Source organism: Chelon labrosus (assembly GCF_963514085.1).
Source record: "Chelon labrosus genome assembly, chromosome: 14".
NCBI lineage: Eukaryota > Metazoa > Chordata > Actinopteri > Mugiliformes > Mugilidae > Chelon > Chelon labrosus.
The window spans coordinates 25,147,684-25,167,311 of NC_140347.1; the positions used below are offsets into that span (position 1 = coordinate 25,147,684).

Below are 19,628 nucleotides of genomic sequence, written 5' to 3' on the forward strand. Positions count from 1 at the left end.
ATATTTCCCATCATAAATGTTTCTCATGGAAACAAGCAAAGCATATAAATATTGCTCAGACGGAGCTAGTCTTCGTTCGATCTGGGTTAACCCACTGCCCCAAGCCAGCTTGCTGACATGGTGGTATGGTAGGAACCAAAGCCGTCGACATGAACATTTGGGGAACTCTGTGTTTGTGTCAAATGTCAATCAATGTCAATGTCAATCATTGGTCATTGCCTAAATCATGTTGCCTCAAAGCTGAGACTGGTTCCACTTGGTACCTGACCACTTTGTATCACCTATCATCAACTCACTGAATTTCCTTTTTGTCATTGCCACGTCCCTGCTAGTCACTTCCTGTCTACGTCTCTTTAAGGGCTCAAGATAAGACTCAAGATTGCTAGTATTATATTCAAGGAGTAACATTTTGCAGGCCCGTTCTTGGCTCTAGGAGAAAGTTATCAACACTGAGTAAAACTAAATATTCTTCTTTGCATGTTCAGTTCTTTCTGATACTAGTATGTTCACTCTGTCTTACCTGTGTGAAAAATGGCTCATAGATCTCCACGCCCTTGTCCGAGCCCTGCGTCAGGACCTCTCTCCCGCGGTGCCAGCTGTAGCGGACGGGCGGGTTGGAATTGGCCACGCAGCGCAGGAAGACAGTCCTCTCATAGTAGAACTGTTCCTTCGCCTCTCCTATGCTCTGATGCACCGTCACCACGGGGTCATCCAGGTCTGTGAGAGGTCACATGCGCAGAGAAGGAAGCCATCAATAAACACTTATTCATGAGTTGTTGATCAACTAATAACACTGTTCACATTTGCACTAGTCTAGCTTTGGCAGCGATAATGACAAACCAGGTTGAAAATCTTTAGAGTATCAGTAAATACAAATTCAATCTCTCATAATCTGCGCTTCTTGATTGTGGTTAAAGGTCTGACCGATAGGGTCAGAATTCTCATTGCATTAGGAGGGCCAGTTATCGGCATGCACTCTGGGGTCGATGCGAGAAGGAGGCGAGGAGCCCACTACTTGAGCTGCTTAAGTCAATAGGATGCAGCCCAAGGGCACATTGACTTCCCAGTCAGATTGAGCTGCTGTGTGTTCCAAGTCCCACTCCATTGCGAGCGTCAGCCGTGTGAGAGGATGACAAATACAGTACACAACACGATGTTTGATGTCCATCACTTCAAAGAATGCTGTTTGGCTGGCTCTGATTTAGACACTCTTTAGACATTTGACACATCTGTTACTCTTCCCCTTTCCCCAAAGATCTGAGGAAAGCCCCCTCCCACTCCCAAACAGTAGACAGTTGGTTATTTGAGAAAGCGCTTGTGGTTGATTAAATGGATTCAAAGTTAATCATCTTAGCCGGCTATCGCATTAAGCCTTGGCAAATGGTGTTCATCATAGCTGTGGTGTCTTTTTAGCATGCTAATACTCGCCTTTTAGATTATGTCCATTTGCACGCTCAAAGAACATGGGGAGCTAGCTGTTTCCCTTTCATCTCCATCCGAGATGCAATCAGTTTTTAACACGAGCAAAGAAGGCAATTTAAGGGAGAGGATGAGAGAAGCTAATGCAAGTTATCCCTCATGCTAAAATTCTCCCTGATAAAGGCTGACCTTTCGCATATGAAGGGGAAAGTGATTGAGTGTATTAATGAGCGAGCTAGTGTATCAGCGAGTGAGCAACAAGGTGGATGATGGAGCTGGTTCCGAGAATGTGTGAGGGAGCGAGCGCAAAACAGCTTACAGGAAATGAAAACCCAAATCTTTAATGATTATAAGCCTCTAGAGAAAAACTTCAAACGCTTTAGGTATTATTAATGGATGAATTCGTCGCTTTTAATTCAGTAGCCGTGGCCCACCCCGGGATTTGCAGAGGATCAGGTCCTAATCAAGGTGCCGGTGGGCCGCAGTGCACGGCATCCAGCCTCGTCGCACCAGCCGAAGAATGCTGATTCCTCAGTTTCATTAAAGACGTGTTCTGCCCTACAGCCCCTTAATCAAAATCTAGCAGCGGTCAATACTTCATCCAGGATCCATTACAGTGTCTCAGGTAAGAGCAATTACCTTTTTGAGGGTGGGGGGGAGTTGACAACGCTCCAGAAGAGACAGAGCAATTGCAAGGCCATTTTGGAGGAGCAGATCGCTCTAAGTAAATACACTGATTCATTATAGAGAAGAGGAGGAGAGTATGAATCCCACATCTTATCTTTTGACTCTACCCGGCGTCCGCCTCATCTGTTTCCCGCTTCAAACAGTCAATTTACCAAGTGTGGCAGAAATGGAGTGATTCATTGACAGCCCTATCTACCTTGGAATACAAGTGTCTTTGAACGCTGGACCAGATAGGAGGCTGTCTCTGTTTTCCTTTCTTTCTTTTTTTTTTTTTTCCACTTGTGGCGACAAGAATGCCACCGTGTGTTTCCGTGCGTTTGTGTATTAGGCAAGGAGGGGCTTGTGCTATTAATAGGGCTGAAATGATATGCAGAGAGAAAGTGGATGCTAGGAGCACAAAGAGATAAATATGGAAATATGGAAATGTACGCACTGGATTAAAGTTTGATGAATTTCAAACAAAATTCCACCTCCGCCATCAGTCTTTCCCCCGCAAGGATGTCGCGCGCGTGTGTGTGTGTCACTCTTGTGCAATTAGCCTCTGAAGACACGCTTGACTGATTGTGAAGCTTAAATCCCCGAGCCCAGAGGAAAATGGCGGTGTACAGTTCGCCTGCGCCAGAGTTGTTAGGGTTTGTAATTGCAGGTTTATGGGTTCACAGGCCGGTAAATCTGCCCGTGTACGGCTAAACGCTCCAGCGCACTAGCCGTGGCATCGCTCCCGCTCACCTCTACCAACCATGACAAGCCTCAAAACTCTAGGTTTCTGTGATGTTAAGACGTGGGGGCAGGGCTGCATAGCATACAAATGTGCAAATGCTAGACGCAACACCTGTGTGAGTCAGAGGAGGTCTCACAAGACGAGCATAAAAAAAAGGTATAACATTCAGTTTATCACCAATCTTTTTGTTCTCCAAAGTGCGAATACCTCAAACAAAAGCTGTAGATGTTGATATTCCCGTTTGAATAGCAGACAGCAGACTTCTTCTTTATCGGCCTACCAAAACATTTGTTGGACAAATAGGTGCAAGTGAGTGGTTTGGATAAAAGAGCAGATGAAGACTAAAGAAGGCACTTCATTATCACTTCAAACCTTAGCTCCTTCCTTTCATGTCCCCCCCACCTCCCCTCCAAAAAAAAGCAGACACCTGCACGGAAACGCACACATTACCCCGCTCCACCTACTCACACCCAGCCACTGGCACAGACACCAACGTCCTTGTGCGGACCAACACACTGTTTTGGAGGGAGGGCTGTCTCTCGGGTGCTAATCTAATCCGAGTTTGTCTATTTTCTCTCGGCTTTGATGTTTTTCGCCCTCTCCACCTGATTTGCTGAAGTCACCTGGGAAGAGAACACCTATCAGGCTCCCAGGCTGTCAGCCATGAGCGACGGAGGCCGGCGATTAATTTCACCTAATCACCGTCCCAGCATGATTACCGGTGGGAGCCGCTGACCCGGATGACATTTGTTTAATGTCTTTCATGAGTAAAAACAGCCCTTTCATGTCGCTGACAAGAAATTTGCTTTTATTTTGTGCCAAGGGACAGCAAGAGACAGCCAGATATACGGAGGGAGTTGTCAGCAGAAACGAACAGACAGCAAAAACAGTTGAGAGCATGTCAAAACTTCTAAAGCGCTGCTATCCAACTGCAGGGTTAATGAGGTGATGATGCTGTGGAGCAGCTGCACCTAAAATAAGGGTGACGGGATGTTTCCTTTTTGTTTTTTTTGTGTAGAAATATGGCCATGTGGCATAAGTGATTAGAGACGTTATTACTTGGCTACCTGCCCTAAGAAGAATCTCACGATCAAGGTGCTTTTTTTTGAAGCCGTAGTCTGAGACCAAACTCTAACACAGCAGAACCATCTCCACTTTAAAAGAAAACAACAAGGGTTGAACTTATTTCCTGGACTTTTAGACATTAAAAAATGTATCTCTGACTAGATTAAATGTCCATCAAACTTGCATGTGTGCACATAGTCATTTTTAATATGAATGTTTTTAAATAAATACCTCATTTAAATAAAAAGTGACACTTGCAATAATGTGAATAAAAAAAGCCTCATTTAAAAACCAAAACGGATGAGTCTAATTTGGACCAGTCAGACAGAAATCTCAATTGGACTAAGAGGGGTGGTGTAAACCTTTTGATAATCTATTAAGTAGGAAAATGTTAGTGCCCAATAAACATGAAAACACTTGATTGTTTCTCTCTGGGTGGAATTGATGATCCAGAGTAAATGTAAATGTACTTTATTTATATAGCACCTTACAACAACACACACGTGAATCAAAGTGCTTTATAAAAGATTAAACAACGAGTGGAGCCATGAAGTGTCCATGTAAACAGTTAAGTTGTACTCACTAATCAGAATTCTTTCAGTCAGGTGAATGGATTATTGTCCATGTAAACACAGCAAATGAGTAAATAGAATTCAATACGACATTCAGTGTGTGAAATATTTCCAGGCTAAGGTATTATCCTTCAGATTAATGTAGCCTGTGAGAAGACTTAAAATTGAAAACAGTATGCAACATCTCTATGTTACGTGCTCAACACCATGCGTCAAATAAGGCAGCAAACATACAACATGATATAGATTACGTGTAATTTCAGTTTCTGAATGGTGCACACTAATGCATTTCATTTATATGGGCCAAAAGGTTAATAAGACATATCGGTGATATATAACATCCGTCTAATGCAGAGACCTCTGATGGAATATGTGAATCCAGTATGTAATTTACTGTCAGAACATTCCCTTTCCCTCCATCTCTCAACCCCTTGGCAACAGTGACCTCTATCTCATGGCTACACTCCACAATAACCACCTCCCGCTAGCTGTATCTATTTGGTGTCAGCTGTTGCTTCATACTAAAGTGTGATTGTGGCGCGCGGATGGATGTGTTTGGAGGGTGGGCGAGGGCATGATGCATCTATTTCTGCAAAAAGTCCACCCCGACGATGGTGCCTGTGTAGCAGAGATATCGCGGTAAACTGAATATTATTCTTTGAGACATGAGATATGAGGCTGAGCGGCTTCATGCACTCTCAGTGCTGACGGGAGGGAGAGGAGGGAGACCAGGAAGGAGCTCAGTCAGTCGGTGTGTGACGTCCAAATGTGGCAGTGTAACGCACATCCCTATGTTAAAAAACTGAACATGCTGGATTTTAAGACTGCAATCACTGGATCTTTAGAATGGTAATGCGCACATGGGTAATGGTATTATTATTTATGACAATCAATATAACATTTTATTATTCTGTAGAATGCAATCATATCTTGCTAGACGATCATTAACCCCTTATAGGACACTCTTTGAACTACTTGGAAATTCTGAAATTCAACTCTAGAGTGTTACAGTAGGGCATAAGAAGACTTTTTTACTTTTGTGACATTTTTCAAAATTTTTAATTTTAATGTAAAAAAAAAAACAAAATTAATGAATTAGTTACAGTGGTAAACAACTGTAAACATGTATTTAGACCATTAGAACATTAGTGCTCATTCAGGTACTTGTCAACATACACATTATCACATTAGACGACATTAGGCCACTTCTTCATGGTACCTAATAAAGCAGTTCTGCTCAGCGTTCATGCAGAGGTGGACCTTGCAGACCACATTTGACCCTGATTTGACCTGAGAATGTTGCCTTGATCTTCTCTGATTGGCTGGGTGAAAACCACACGCTTCTAAACCTCACTGAGAGGCACAGGAACGCATTTTAAAATGTGTACCCAAGTACCATAAAAGGGTAACCGTGTTCTTAATGAATCCCATAATGCCTGAACATGTAGGTAGTATGCTTGCATACGTACTCAAACCAGACTTAGGTATAACCTGCAGCATTAAAGACATGTTCTTTCTGCTGCTAATAACCACTGCTCACGGCTGCACATTCTTAGACACTCTTCTAAATGAATTCAATAGTAAATGTTAATCTCAGCTACATTAAAGGAATATGTTGACCTTTTGGCAGACTTTGCAGAGACTTACATGAAAGAATTATATCACTTCGGGACTTTTTTTGTTGCTGAGGGTGATAACAAGGAGTGTCACCTTGTTTTCCTGGCATTTCTTCTAGCTAACGAATCAAACCACACAATTTTTTTTTATTTCTACAACCAGTGGCAATCCTAGGTTCTGGCGGGGGGGGCCCTGGCAGAACCATATATATGTGCAGTCCAAACTAAAGAAATCTGTACAGGGAATATAGAAATGCACCTATAGTTGGAGTTGTCGATGCACTGCAGGACTTCCATAGTTTTAAAAGGTTTTATGGTTGTCATTGCAAAATACACTGACCAGGCATGACATTATGACCACCTTCCTAATACTGTGTAGGTCTCCCTTGTTATTTACTTCTCCTGTCAGTGGTTTTAATGCTGTGGCTGATCGGTGTATGCCATAAGGTAGCCATTTCTTTTCACAGCATCCCAAACAATTGCTTGGTTTGCCAGTCTTGACAGTGCTCCCTTGGTTGTGTCACAGGTTGTATTACCTACAGAATTGATTGTTACGCCCTCGTTATATAGTACATTTGCTACTTTTTCACATAGCCAGCTGTTTTCTCCTGTTTTCAGTCCCTGTGCTAAGCTAAGCTAAGCTAAATGGCTGTTCAAAATAATGACATAAGAGTGGTGTCAATCAAGTGGATTTCCCAACAGTCAGATCTCGCGGGATTTCACGGGATTTGTCTTATCACTGTATCCATTACAGTAAATATATCTCAGTCAGTAATTTCAGATTATAAATTTCTTATTTCTATTACCTAAATATATATTTTATGGGCAGGCAATGTACACACGTACATGCTTTCGAAAACACACTTCATTTGCTACTTCTGTCACGACCTGAATGTCACTGGCATTTACCATTCCTCTATAATCAAACAAACACTAACACATGAATCGCTGGTTTTGTTCTGGCTGCATCAGAACAACGTTTTAATGAAACACTGCAGGTTCATTAGGTTAGCTGTCTTTATGTGTGGCTATTCATTACACGTTACCGGTCCGCGCTTTAATATTGCAACTTTTGAATTGAAATCTGCGGGTCAGCTGCCAGGGGTCGTTTTAATAAAGCGCAAAGGGGTAGGCCTTTGAGACTGGGGGTTTGTGAAGGCTACTCTACTCTCCCTGTCAGGAACATTAACCCGACTGGACAAGCAGCATTACGGCGTTTAAAGGGCAACACACCAACGCTGCCATGGCTGCTGTTTGGCATGCCTCTGTGGTACTCTGCAACAAGTGCTGAATTATTCATTACGTATTTCCACATTGCTTCGTTTACTTCTACCGAAGAAGGGAGGGAAAACCGCTTTCTTCTCTATTAAATCTCCTTCACTTGACTACCTGCCTTACATGTGCACTCTCGCTCTCTCTTGAACCAGCATAGAATATGCATTACGTATTCAGATGATGGTAACTTACTCCCTCTCTGAGGTCACAGTCATCAGGCCCCGGTTAAGTGTAATTACCGCTAATTAAAGCAGTGATGCAAAATGGAGTCAATGGAGCGAACGGATACAAGATGCTACAGTGTTGGTATTATATTAGCCTAAATGAATACACAGGACCTGGGAGTGTTGTAAGAATGTAAATGTAAAAAATAGCTTTTATTTAAAATACACATCTTCAAGACCGTCAACAGGTCTTTTTCCTCAAATCGTCCTGAACTTTAACTGTGCTAGATAAACTGTTGCTTTAGGAGCAAGAGATGCGTTCAGGGATCCCACAGTGGCTGCACTTCCGTCTTTTTCAGTGACAGCCTTCTTCCAATTACACTGTCTTTGGAGGAACACTGCTTGTTTGTAGGTGTGTGTATAGGACCAATGTGTGTGTGGGTGTGTACGTGTGTATACATGGACACAGTGTGTGACAAATAGAAGGGCAGACGTCAGGAGCCACACTGACGAGGCTGCAACCCTCCCCACTTCCTCCCAGTGATGGAGATGGGGAAATAATGAGGGTCAGTACTGCTCAGTGTGTGTGCGTGGGTGTGTGTTTGTGTGTTAGGGGGCGAGGAGTAATGAATCTCCTCTTCATCCTCTCCCTTAGACAGTGGCGTCTGCCTCAGCCTATCTCCTCTCTAATTCATCTCCCTAGAAAACAAGCAGGCTGTGGAGCACTGATCTAAACAACAACACCTAGAAAGCCACCATTAGAGTTGGAGGCAAAGCACCAGTGACATGATGGAGTTCTTTTCTGGTTTCAGCCTAATGACCTTCTCCCTTGTTTGGTCTGGGGAAAGGATCACCCGAGGCTGGGAGATCTTTCCTCAATAATTATTTGAAGGCAATGCCGTTAAAGAAAGCAGACCCTTCCACATTTACACTAATGTCCTAGGGTCTTTTTTTTTTTTTTTACTTTTTTTACTTTGACATCAACAAGAGTAAAGTAGCAAGTGTGCTTAGCTCTAGAGGTTTAAGATGGATGTACTGGATGTAGGAGCCATGTGTTGGGGAAGGGAAAAAAATGACCAAAATGAGCATTGAATCAAAATTGTATTGCGGTAACAACATATTTCTTTCTTTAATAAACTACCTTGTTCTCAACAGCAGGTCGGCCTCCAGTTGGCTGATGCTAGTTTGAACACTGACATACCTGATGTATGAAACATCATAGTATCTCTTTGAATTTGCATTTATACATCCTGACAAATACCGAATCTCCAAGGGTGGCCTTATAGCATAATAGCTGGTATGGACATTCAATCTGGGCAACAAAGGTGTTTACTGTATCCAGTATCAAGGGTCCCCAATCTTCTTTGCACAGCAGACTGGTTCCATTCCATTGTGCTTGGATGTTAAACACACAGCACTCCAATCACTGAATCCCTGATCAGTGGGAGACTGGGGCCAGCTTTCCTGAGAGGTCCCATCACAGGGTGATGAGAAAAGGACCTGAGGATCTGAAGTGCCTTTTCAGTGTCCAGTTACTTCTTGGATACATCACAGAAAAACCCACTGCGCAGAGATATGACGTTGGAAATGGACATCTCAGAATTTTCTGCCTTGACTTTCATCCACATCCACATCCAGGCAGAGGTATTATGTCAAACATACTTCCCAGCCCTCCGGCATTTACAAGTTTGAAGAGTTGATCTCCTCTCTGCAGTGACATGGACGATTCGCAGAATTGGGTCAGGGATCCATTACTTTCCATTTCTTGGGTCATCTGCTGTTTGAAGTAACGGTCAAATTCTGTTGACAGCGATGTCACGCTGGTGACTGCACACCAGACCGGTCGGTCACCGGCCTCGGCCTCTCCCAAAAGCCCATCGAACGCAGGAAAACATGTCAACTTAAAGGCAGTTGTCATTCTGCTCAGGAGTGACAAACAAGATTTTGTCGCGCTCGCTGAAGATGCCACACAAGGCAAACCCAGCTGTGACTTTTTCTCTGAAAGACATCTCTGTAGCAGCTCAGAAACTCTAGCCAGTGATCTCCCCCTTGTGGTGGGACAAACTGCAACGCAAACACGCCTTGCCACGTTCAGTGCAATTACTCTACAAATATCTTATAATGATCCATGTTTATTATTCAGGGGTTTTTGTTAAACCATATTGATTCCTCAAGGCCCTGTAAGAAATGATTTGCCGGCTGATACAGATTAATGGCGACCCATACTATGCCTGATCTCTAACTGTGATATGTCCCAGAACATTTCACGGTGCCTATTATGCATGGCATAATGTTCTGTACGGCGGTGTCAACATCACACAGCCATTGCCATTTCTCTTTTTATTTGCAATCATTTCATGTCACTGTCTAGAAATTCTTCAGATTTCATTTATTGTCTCCTCGTCCTTCCTTGGTAACAAGATACAAACATAAGCTCTGCATGGTACTGTAATGGAAATTTATCACACAATCGCTTGTATTCTTTTCCACAATGACCTGCATGTAACAGTGAGCTCACATGGATGAGAACGAACGAGTTATTGCTGATATCTTAGGACTTCCTGTGCTTTCTATATGACTTCTTTGAGATAATGCCTTGAACTATAGGTCCGTTGAGAATTACACTGTTATCTGTATGTTATTCTTCTTGCTCTGCGGCTCCACAAAAGGGACTGGAGACGAGTGAACAATGCGACCTTCAGTATATGGGGAGTCTAAAGTAAATCCTCACTGTGTACTCTTTGCTCATTAGCCACTCTCAGTGATCTGTGCTTTATCTGTGCTGTGAGCCCATCTGCAGATGCTGAATTGACCAACCCGGAGTGTTCTGATTTTTTGTTATTTCCATGTAAACATTTCCACCACAATATTTCAGTTAAATGCTGTCCTCATGACATTTCATCAAATATCATATGATTCCCAGGCAGTCCCTGAATGCAGCTCAGTACCATCAATATCCATCCTGATTTCTAATGTGTATTCAGAGCTTTTGATTGGAGTTTTAAAGTTTTTATTCAAAAACACTGGCTAAAAGCTAAAACAAATATGGCTCTCTGCCACTGCTGCCTTTCCTCGCTCAGAGAGAAGATGCTAAAAAACAAAAAGCCGATCCAAATGAAGGGCTACAAGAGATAATCACATTAGCATACCCAGCACAAACACGGCGTAGTATGTTTTAAGCTCCTGACGGTGAGAAAAACAAAAGCAAGAGACGAGGCTGACTCCACTAATCTGATTAAAGGCCCCTCCCCAGAGCTAGTCCTTGAAAGAGTAATGGGCAGTCGTGAACTGGCTTTACCTCCATTAACCACACCAGCAAACATTTACATAATGTACACATAATGTGCTGATTCATTCTGTCCTGATTCAAACAAGGCGCAGATAACTCACCGGTGCTGTATCACACCATTCATCACGCCAGGTCATTTACATCCAAAAGCACTTTAGAGGCGCGGCACATATATCTTTGTCTACATACATTATGGGATCTTTTCAGAAAATTGTATAATGCATCGCCTCGTATCACAGGATCACACATCACATTGTCCAGAGACGCTAAGACGGAGTTTGTCAGAGCATTTCTGGCACTAATAACTTTTGCATTGCATGGACTATGGATGATTTGTTATTTTTATTTTTTTTATTGTTTGTCTCAAGGCCAGCTGGGAAAGGCAGCATCCTGTCATGTGTGATGTGATGCCTGTGCAACAGAGGGGGCGAAGTGAAAACACATCGGGGGCGGAAAAGTGGTTCAAGCTAGAGTTTTTGTTCGGGATTGCCGATTCAAAGTGTTTCATGAAAGAAAAATGTAAGATCTCTTTTCAGAGTCGGCGCCAACTACAATAGACCTGAACAGATAATCCACAGATTTTACCATCGACATGTCTCATGGGAGTATTCTCTGGTTAAGAAACAGTCCGCGGGGAACTATTGACGGTGAGGACAGCTGAAATCTGCATCACCCCATTTACTGGAGAAATCTCTGGGAGTAAGAACCGGGGTATAATGAGAAAAGACTGCAAAACGCTCCAAATATATGCACCATGAAGCGAGCGCTGCCTTGGATTTTTGTGTGTTATTTTCTTGATCTCTCACCTGAGGGAACACACATCTCTGTCTTTCTTTTTTTTTTTTTTTTAAATCTCACTTTAATATGCTGGGTCATAGAGATCCAGGTATTTTTCAATTTTAACAAGGTCCTCTCATTGTGACTGCTACAAAACTAAGGAGAAGAATTACCGTAACACAGGGTTGCCTACTTTCTACTACTGGTTAAAGTGAGGCTGACATGGCTCTGTGAATTCCATTCAGCTACAAACCTAAAAACATGGAAACAAGCACACACTATGTGGGTGAATGCAGCAGATACCACACAAGGCCACCGAGAAAATTAGGATTTGAATAGCAATTTGAGAGAGCTGAACCTTTATATAGACTGAAAGGAGAGAGGCCATGGTTTAATTGAGGGGTAACACTTCCCACAACACTATAATATCCCAAATAATTAGTATATATCACTCTAAATCACACTGTTTGTGTTGTTGACTAAATCTTTTTATTACATGAATTTATCATTTTCCAAATCCTGTCAGTGTTTAATGATAATTTATCTACTACAACTCACAGCTTACTGGCTGTTGCTACGTTTTCTCGTTTGCTTTAAATATTAGGGGTTCAGAAATACATTCATGCACACAATACTGCAGCCTAGATTTTGAATTTAACGAGCAACACTGAAAAATACCCACAATAATAAACTCGACAGGTCAGAAATAACTAATTTTACTATATAGCTCATAAGCCATGAAACTGTGTGTGACAGATGAGCCATCCAGAATGCCACTTGCTGTTTAATCCTGAATGATCCCGTCCCTGTGTTGGGTACCATTAATCATTATGATCAATTAATGAAGTCGCCGTGCCACGTGCATAAAGCAACCCCTCTCACTCTGGAGCTGCACAGACGGATCCAGAGTGTGATCCTGCTGCTGTACGACCGTTAAAGGTATTTAGTAAACTCAGAGGAAAGACTCCTGCAAACAGCTGGAAGCAACAAACAAAACTTCAGCTCCTATTAACATTTTGGCACCTGGATTACATTCAGACGCGGGAGGAGGCTGTTGGCAAGCCTCATTAATCGAATCTGTTACAGAGTTAACGGCATCGAGTGCTGTATTTTTTATGGACGTTTCACTTTGCAATAGACCCGAAGTTGTGGAGCAAAGTGAGAGATGCAAAAAAAAATAAAAAAAACTCACCGAGCCCGAAAGGTGTTTTGGGGATTTTTGAGATGTGTGAGATTTTTATGGACTAATATTACGAGTGAAATGTGGGAGGAAAAAGTGTGAATGGTAGGGATCAAAAGCATAAGGTGAAAACATTAACCCAGACAGCTCACTATCATTAGCTTGCTACATTCATTTGTTGTGTTACGAGTTGAATAAAACAATCATTCCCGACTAGCACATTCGCATTGTTTCACAGTTCAAACCGCAGCAGCACCAACAGGAACATTAAAAGGTGACTATTTTGAGGCTCAGTGCTCACCTATAAACCTCTGAGCGAATATGTAAAACAGAAAAATAAAACTGTCTGATCTCAGATTTTTGCTTAGTACACAGGGCAAGGGTTAAGGAGCTCAATGGATCCTCCACACGGATCATCAGCTGGTAAAGAGGCTGACTTTTCGCCTAAGGAATGAAGGTGGAAGCATTAAAAAGTCAACTTTTGCAGCTAATGTTAGCTCAAATAGCTGCTTAGAAGTACATAGATACATCACTTCCCTAGTCCTGAGCCCTATCCCTAAATCTCAAATCTTATTTCACAACGTTAAATGACTCTGCAGAACCACAAAATGTGTACTACCTTAAAAGGCATTGCCAAGAGGAGAGAAACTTTAACTTATAAGATCTGTTAACGAGTTGTAATTTAAGCCTTGGAGAAGTAAGAATATTATGGGGGCAAAGGATAGGGAACAATTAGTGTTACTAAATTGCCCAAGTTGTAAGTATTGTCCAGGGGATAGATAGATCATCTGTTTAACCATGAAACAGGCAAAATAAATGAGAAGACGGTTCACCAGTTAACAATTGCATCTTCCTTCAGTTTGAGTCATAACTCAACCTATTGAACCAGCCTCAGGCACCTGCTCCATCCAACTGAACCCACTAATCAATAGGCTCCCCCGAGATCCCCAACCCACTCACTTCCCTCTGCATATACCCAAATATGTTACCCAGTCACTTAAGAAGAGTCTCTCCGGGGTGCATAAATACAAGCACGGAGAGCAAACACCAGTAATGAAGGGATATGCTGTATGAGTTAACAGGAACTGCATACACCTCGGTCTGAGTTTTTACGACCATGTTCTGTGTTTCTGCGAGTCAACGTTTTCTCTGTCTCTTGCTCTGCCACACACATTTGCACACACCGATGCAGGGCGGCACGAATTGGACACCTGACGAGATAGGAAGCGTCGGTTTTTACTGACCGACTGGATAAAGCAAAGCCAGCACGTCCGCAAAACAAACACCATCAGCTGCTGTTTGGTCTCCGAGCTCCTTCATGAACTCCACTGAGGGAAGGCAAACACAAAGCAGACGCACTCCCCCCAAGTCGGCCTCGCCACCGCACGCCGCTGCACAGTGCTGCACAGCCGAGGAGGCGTATGCCATGACAAGTTAAGCCCCTGACATGTTTGTGTGAGTCAGGACCTCGCTGGTGGAGAGTGTGTTCATGCATAAGCATGTGCTTGAACCCAATGGGCAGCCTCTATTTTTGTTTCCTTTCGCATGCATGAGCACACAAAGACACGGACAAACACATTCACACGTCTCGAATCTAGATGAACGCCGCAGTTGCCAAAAAATGATTCGCGCTCAGAATGTGGCCCATGTGTCGACAAACACCCACAAAATACACACACAGCGTCCTCATTAAAATTCTCTGGCTTCTGCACCAGCAGTGTGGAGTAAGGGCTGCGTAAGTCCCTCCACAGATAACACAGAGAAAGCAGGCTATTGTCTTATTGTAATCCTTTTGAGGGAATGAAGTGAGAAATATCAGGGAAGAGTGAAGATGGGTGTGGACGCCTCAGTGAAATGATATCTACAGCCCAGTGGGTTGTTATTTCACAATTTTCACAATCTGCGGCATCTAACTATTTCACACAAACAGACACTGGCTGACTGAGCACACAACATCAATATCACCCACCCAGCATAAGCATACGGACAAACAGTCTCAAGGTGCCTCTTATTTTCTTTTAACTGTTAAAAAAAAAAAAAAAAACATTCTGACAAACTTGGCAGTTTCTTCTTCGTCTCTGTGCTGCATCTGTGCGTCTTAAATTTATTCACTTTTAGAGCTTGTTCAGACCATTTTAAAGAGAGTTTGAAAGCGATTCCTTGCCAAACCCTGCACAGTAAATGCTGACCTGGACTGAGCAGGTTTAAGACACCGTCATTTATTTCCCATCGGCTGAAATCGTTCTGTTTCACTCGCTCAGAGCTTATTCCACCACCTGTGTGTTGAACACCAGTAAAAGAATTGCACTGGATTAAATGGTCTATCAGAGCAAACTGGAGAGCACGGTTATTTTCAGTATGGACTAGCATGTTAAGAAATGGTCACAATTAAAACTGCAGATGGCAGTGAAGCTTGAAACACATTGTAAGGACGCTGTTCCTTTAACCAATCACATTTCAAGTTCGTATTCTTAGGCCTTCTCTGTGGCCCACGGTAGCGTCAGCATTGTCATGTCCTCTGATTGGAGGGTCAGAGAGCCCCTCTGTTTAAGTCAAGCTAGAGGTTCATGTTCATCTGTTGCGAGCTGCATGAGCAAATCGCCCCCGTTAATGTTTTGATAGCTATGTTTTGAACTCACAATGGCGGAAGGAGGACAGGCTATCAATTTGGTTGCAGATCTTCTTAGAAAGACATTTTCAAGGGCAGACTTTGAAGAAAATTTTGATAAAATGCCACCCAGCCCTGGAGCTAGCTAGCCTGACCCAGCTGGGGAAAGGGTGTGTCAGCCACTTTCAGGTCAGCAACTATGAGCGCTATGAGGAAAACTCTAAATTGTTTCTTAAGTTCTGGTGAGTAAAATTAATTATATTTACATCTTGTATGTATATTTTTGCCATTTTATTGGGCCGACACTGATGCTTCCACTTCAACTGATGATTTGACGAATGTGGCGCTGGTGCACAGCTGTAGCACAGCGGTGGCTGCAGTGAGTGAGAGGATGGATGGTTCCAAGTGAGATTCTTGCTTTAATAATGGCATTCATCGTGCTATATGAGATACCTGTCTACGATGCAACCTCCTGTTTTATTGGATATCCGTATGTTGTTGATGGTTTCTACAGCAGTGGAGTCATAACGATCATATTAAGAGGAGTTCTGAAGGAGGCTGGAGGTCACTGAAGGCCTAGGTGGAAAATGCACGGCCCACCACTGGAAGAAACACATGTCGGTGTCCATCTGCATCATTACACACAGTCCCCCTAAACCATGCCCCCTAAACCATGCCCCCTAAACTCCGCCCCCTCAAAGCTGTAAACCTAGGGGAAACACTGGATAGCTTCAAAAAGCTTGAATGGTCTGAACAAGAGTCTAAAATTTAGAGACAGAAAAGTGTCAGATCATCAGATTTAAACCTTTGAACGTTTGGAACTTTTACTTTCTTGATTATCACTGTTTAATTTTGAGTTTAATCAATTAGTCAGCTAAAACAATCTGAATCAGATAATCGTTACAAAATGCTCACAATAAGCATCATGAATCACAGGGCAAAAACAGCTCAAATGTAGCGACCATACACAGTGGATGGGAACAGTTCTTCCCTCGAAACTTCTTCCTGCCAGTTTAGTTTTTTTTTTCAGGGGGGCCATTTTCCCCAGCTCACCTTCCGGCCAAATCTCTTTTATATATATATTGTGCTGGCGATGGTTGGTGAACTCTCTGAGCCTGCAATAAGCTGCCCCTGAAGAACTCTTAAGCCCTCCCCCATCAGTCACTCAGTGAAACATTAGATGCTGCAGCAAAATTAATGCAGCCGAAATTAAATGAGAACACTGAAAAGACTCCCCTGTAGGAAAAAGAACTGAGCATCTTAAGCTTAAAATCGATCCGTGTAGGAGTTGGGCAAGGTTCTTTATTAACTTTGCAGAGGACCTTCCCCACAGACCCAACTGTGGACAAACGCAACTGAGGTGTCAGCAGGTATAAAATGTGCTTAGACGGGGTTCTGAGCTTTGTAAATAGGTTATCTTTGAGCCGGCTATATGGCTAATATCAGCTCCTCAGGGCTGCAGAGGTCAGTTATTACCATTAATTATCCCTCTCTGATTTGGTTGGCTGTTCAGAGACAGCTCTGAAGAAAACTTTTACTCTCTCTCTCCCTGTCTCTCTGCTTGTCTATCTATCTATATTTCCATGTAATTACCTCCATTTTCTTTTATATTAAATTTAATTGGAACAGAGTCAAACAGGCTGGGGCTGCCTTTATGAGGAAGGAGGGGGGGGGGGGTTCAGGAAGCACTCACTGATCCAATAAAGGTGCACATATGAATCATATCTTATTTTGAAGATTGAAAACAAGACCCTTGATTTCAGGATGCCGGTAAGAAAACGGTAAAAGGAAGCAGCTATAGAGAGATCACTGAGGTTTTGCGCCTGTTAATGTTAAACATGCCGGTGGCCGTGTGCCTTGTTATGGAGTCAACCTTCCCTCTACAGCAGAGACGATGCGGCCCATTGTACGTGCTTGTCTCGTTTTATCAGAAACAAAAAAGGGATTCGAATAAGAAACATGTCAAGAAACATTTGAAAGAGACAGCATTCAAGGTGTTACTGTTGGGAGGTCCAGTACCAAAACACCAATTTTAACACTAATTAAAATTGTAGCTGCAAACTCCTAAAAATAGCATTTACTGCAGAGGCTCATCAATTAAATTCGGCCCCGGGGGACAGCTATAACATTGCTCTGTAGGACTGATGTGCTTTTGCTGGGTGTGCAACATAACACAATGCTCGTGAAGAACACACATACAACGTTACAAGGCCAGATGCAAGGACATAATAAGGGTAGCAGTTTGCTGCTGCGCATATATATATGTATATGCACCATATTCCTAATTTATTGATGCATTTGCATATAGGAAATAAAATAAAAGACAATGTTGATTATATTATTTTATTCCACTGTACTATTCATATCACTGTATAATGATAGTACAACACTAACATACTAAATTATTATTATCGCCTTTTTAAATGTCATTAACTACTATTATTTATACTTAACTGCTGTGTGGTGTACGTATGAAAGGTACTGCTTAAACAATAAATAGAGTAGACAGAAGATTACGCAGCTCATAGCACATTTAGAACATTACACACGATCATTCTTTTGCCCTTAACAGCATGAAAACTCTGACCTTAAAACGCCAGATGATGATGATGCTCACTGAAAGAGAGCATTCTCTCTGACCATCCTCAGGTTCTGCCTCCCGTGAGCTATCTGGCTTCATTTCCACGTCTGCTCCTCCAGCTCTTTAGTGCAGCCAAGGTGAAATGGTGCACAGAAGGGAACAAGGCTCCAGACTGTCCGCCGCTGAGATGCATTCAGCCACGACCTCCTGCACCACTAAGGCCTTCCGCAAGCAATCTCTAAATAAGCTTCAATTCCGCAACCTGTGCCGGTGTCAGTCCAAATAAACAGCTGCAAGAATGAGGCTCACACAGCGAGGAGAATAAGACAGGGACATGAAAGAAGCGAGAGGAGGAGAGGCGGTTCACGTTGTCCTCAGTATTCTGTGGGTGATACACGGGGAAGAGAACTACAGAGAGTTCAAGAGTATATAAAGAAGAAATGGATACTGGATTACAAGATTACAAGATGGTGCCCAATTCAAATGAAAGTTTTTAAGTCATGTATGCACTAGAATATTATACTTCCTGCAGCACAATTTACAGACTGTGGACCCTATGCCATGGACATTGTTTTCCTTCGTACACAAACCACTGGAGAGAACATTTTCCCACATGCGGGAACTAAAATAAGGGATTAAAATAGTCATATGGCTCTTCTAGACTTTCCAAATGTCACAATACTAAATAGATCAAGCTCGGATAATAAAGTCATTTCACAGTAAAGGAGCTTGGCCACTGCTAATTCCCTGTACAAGCCCAGCACCGTTCCTGTGGGCTTGAGAGAGATAAATTACTGAGACAAGAAGCTGGTTTTTGAGGTAATGCAAATATTGTAGAAGTTTCCATTATGATAAGAAACTCACATTCATTCTGATCTATTTCAGTGACGGCAATACCCAGTATTCTACTGCGCAGCATTTATACACATATATTCTCCCATAGAAAAGCTTAGGGGATCACTGGCGACCTGGTAATTGATACGTTTTACTGGAAATAAATAGACATGCTTTTGCCAAACCAACCATTTAATCTTCCTCCATAAAGTCTTGTCCATTGTTAAACTGAAAACAACTGTCGCAAAAACTATCAAGAAAACTCTGCAACGGAGGCAATAGTGTCTTCTTTACCTCGTATTGGAGCACCAAGCTTCAGTGAAGTGAATTACTGCACTTTCAGGCTGACTATCTGAGGATCCTTTTGGGGTCCCAATGTTCCCCTCTCCTGAAATATCTGGTCCTAGGTTTGCTCAGTACCAAGGCTCTGTTTAGACTATCGTGTGATGTGACCGTTTACTGATCCACACTTGAACCTTTGGCCACCCTCGTCAATATTAAACACACTAATTACAAGCTTTAAAATCTGGATGATTATGTCAGTACTTTCACAACAGACAATGAAAGAAATTGAATTCAATTTTATTTATATAGTGTCGATAACAAATTTTCTCAAGACGCTTTACAACATCCTGTCTGAAGCCCAGCCTGAAACCCTCAGAGCAAGCCTGAAGGCAACGGTGGCAAGGAAAAACTCCCTTTAACAGGAAGAAACCTTGAGCAGAATCCAGCTCATATGGAGGGACCCATGTGCCTAAGGCCAGCCGGGTAGAGACAGAAAAGAGAGAGAAGAGAAAGGATGGGAGGGACGAGATAAACATACATCTGTCATAGATACAT

The 19,628-nt window shown here is 42.6% G+C and overlaps 1 protein-coding gene across 1 annotated transcript in view; it reads right to left on the reverse strand.

Annotated features, from left to right (window-relative positions):
• The window catches only part of LOC311499456 (MAM domain-containing glycosylphosphatidylinositol anchor protein 2), a 177,125-nt gene that overhangs the window by 84,622 nt on the left and 72,875 nt on the right, over positions 1 to 19,628 (reverse strand). The window contains exon 4 of the mRNA XM_084560433.1: positions 521 to 717. Coding sequence (XP_084416559.1) covers positions 521 to 717 — 197 coding nt within the window. The remainder of the gene's footprint in view (positions 1 to 520; positions 718 to 19,628) is intronic.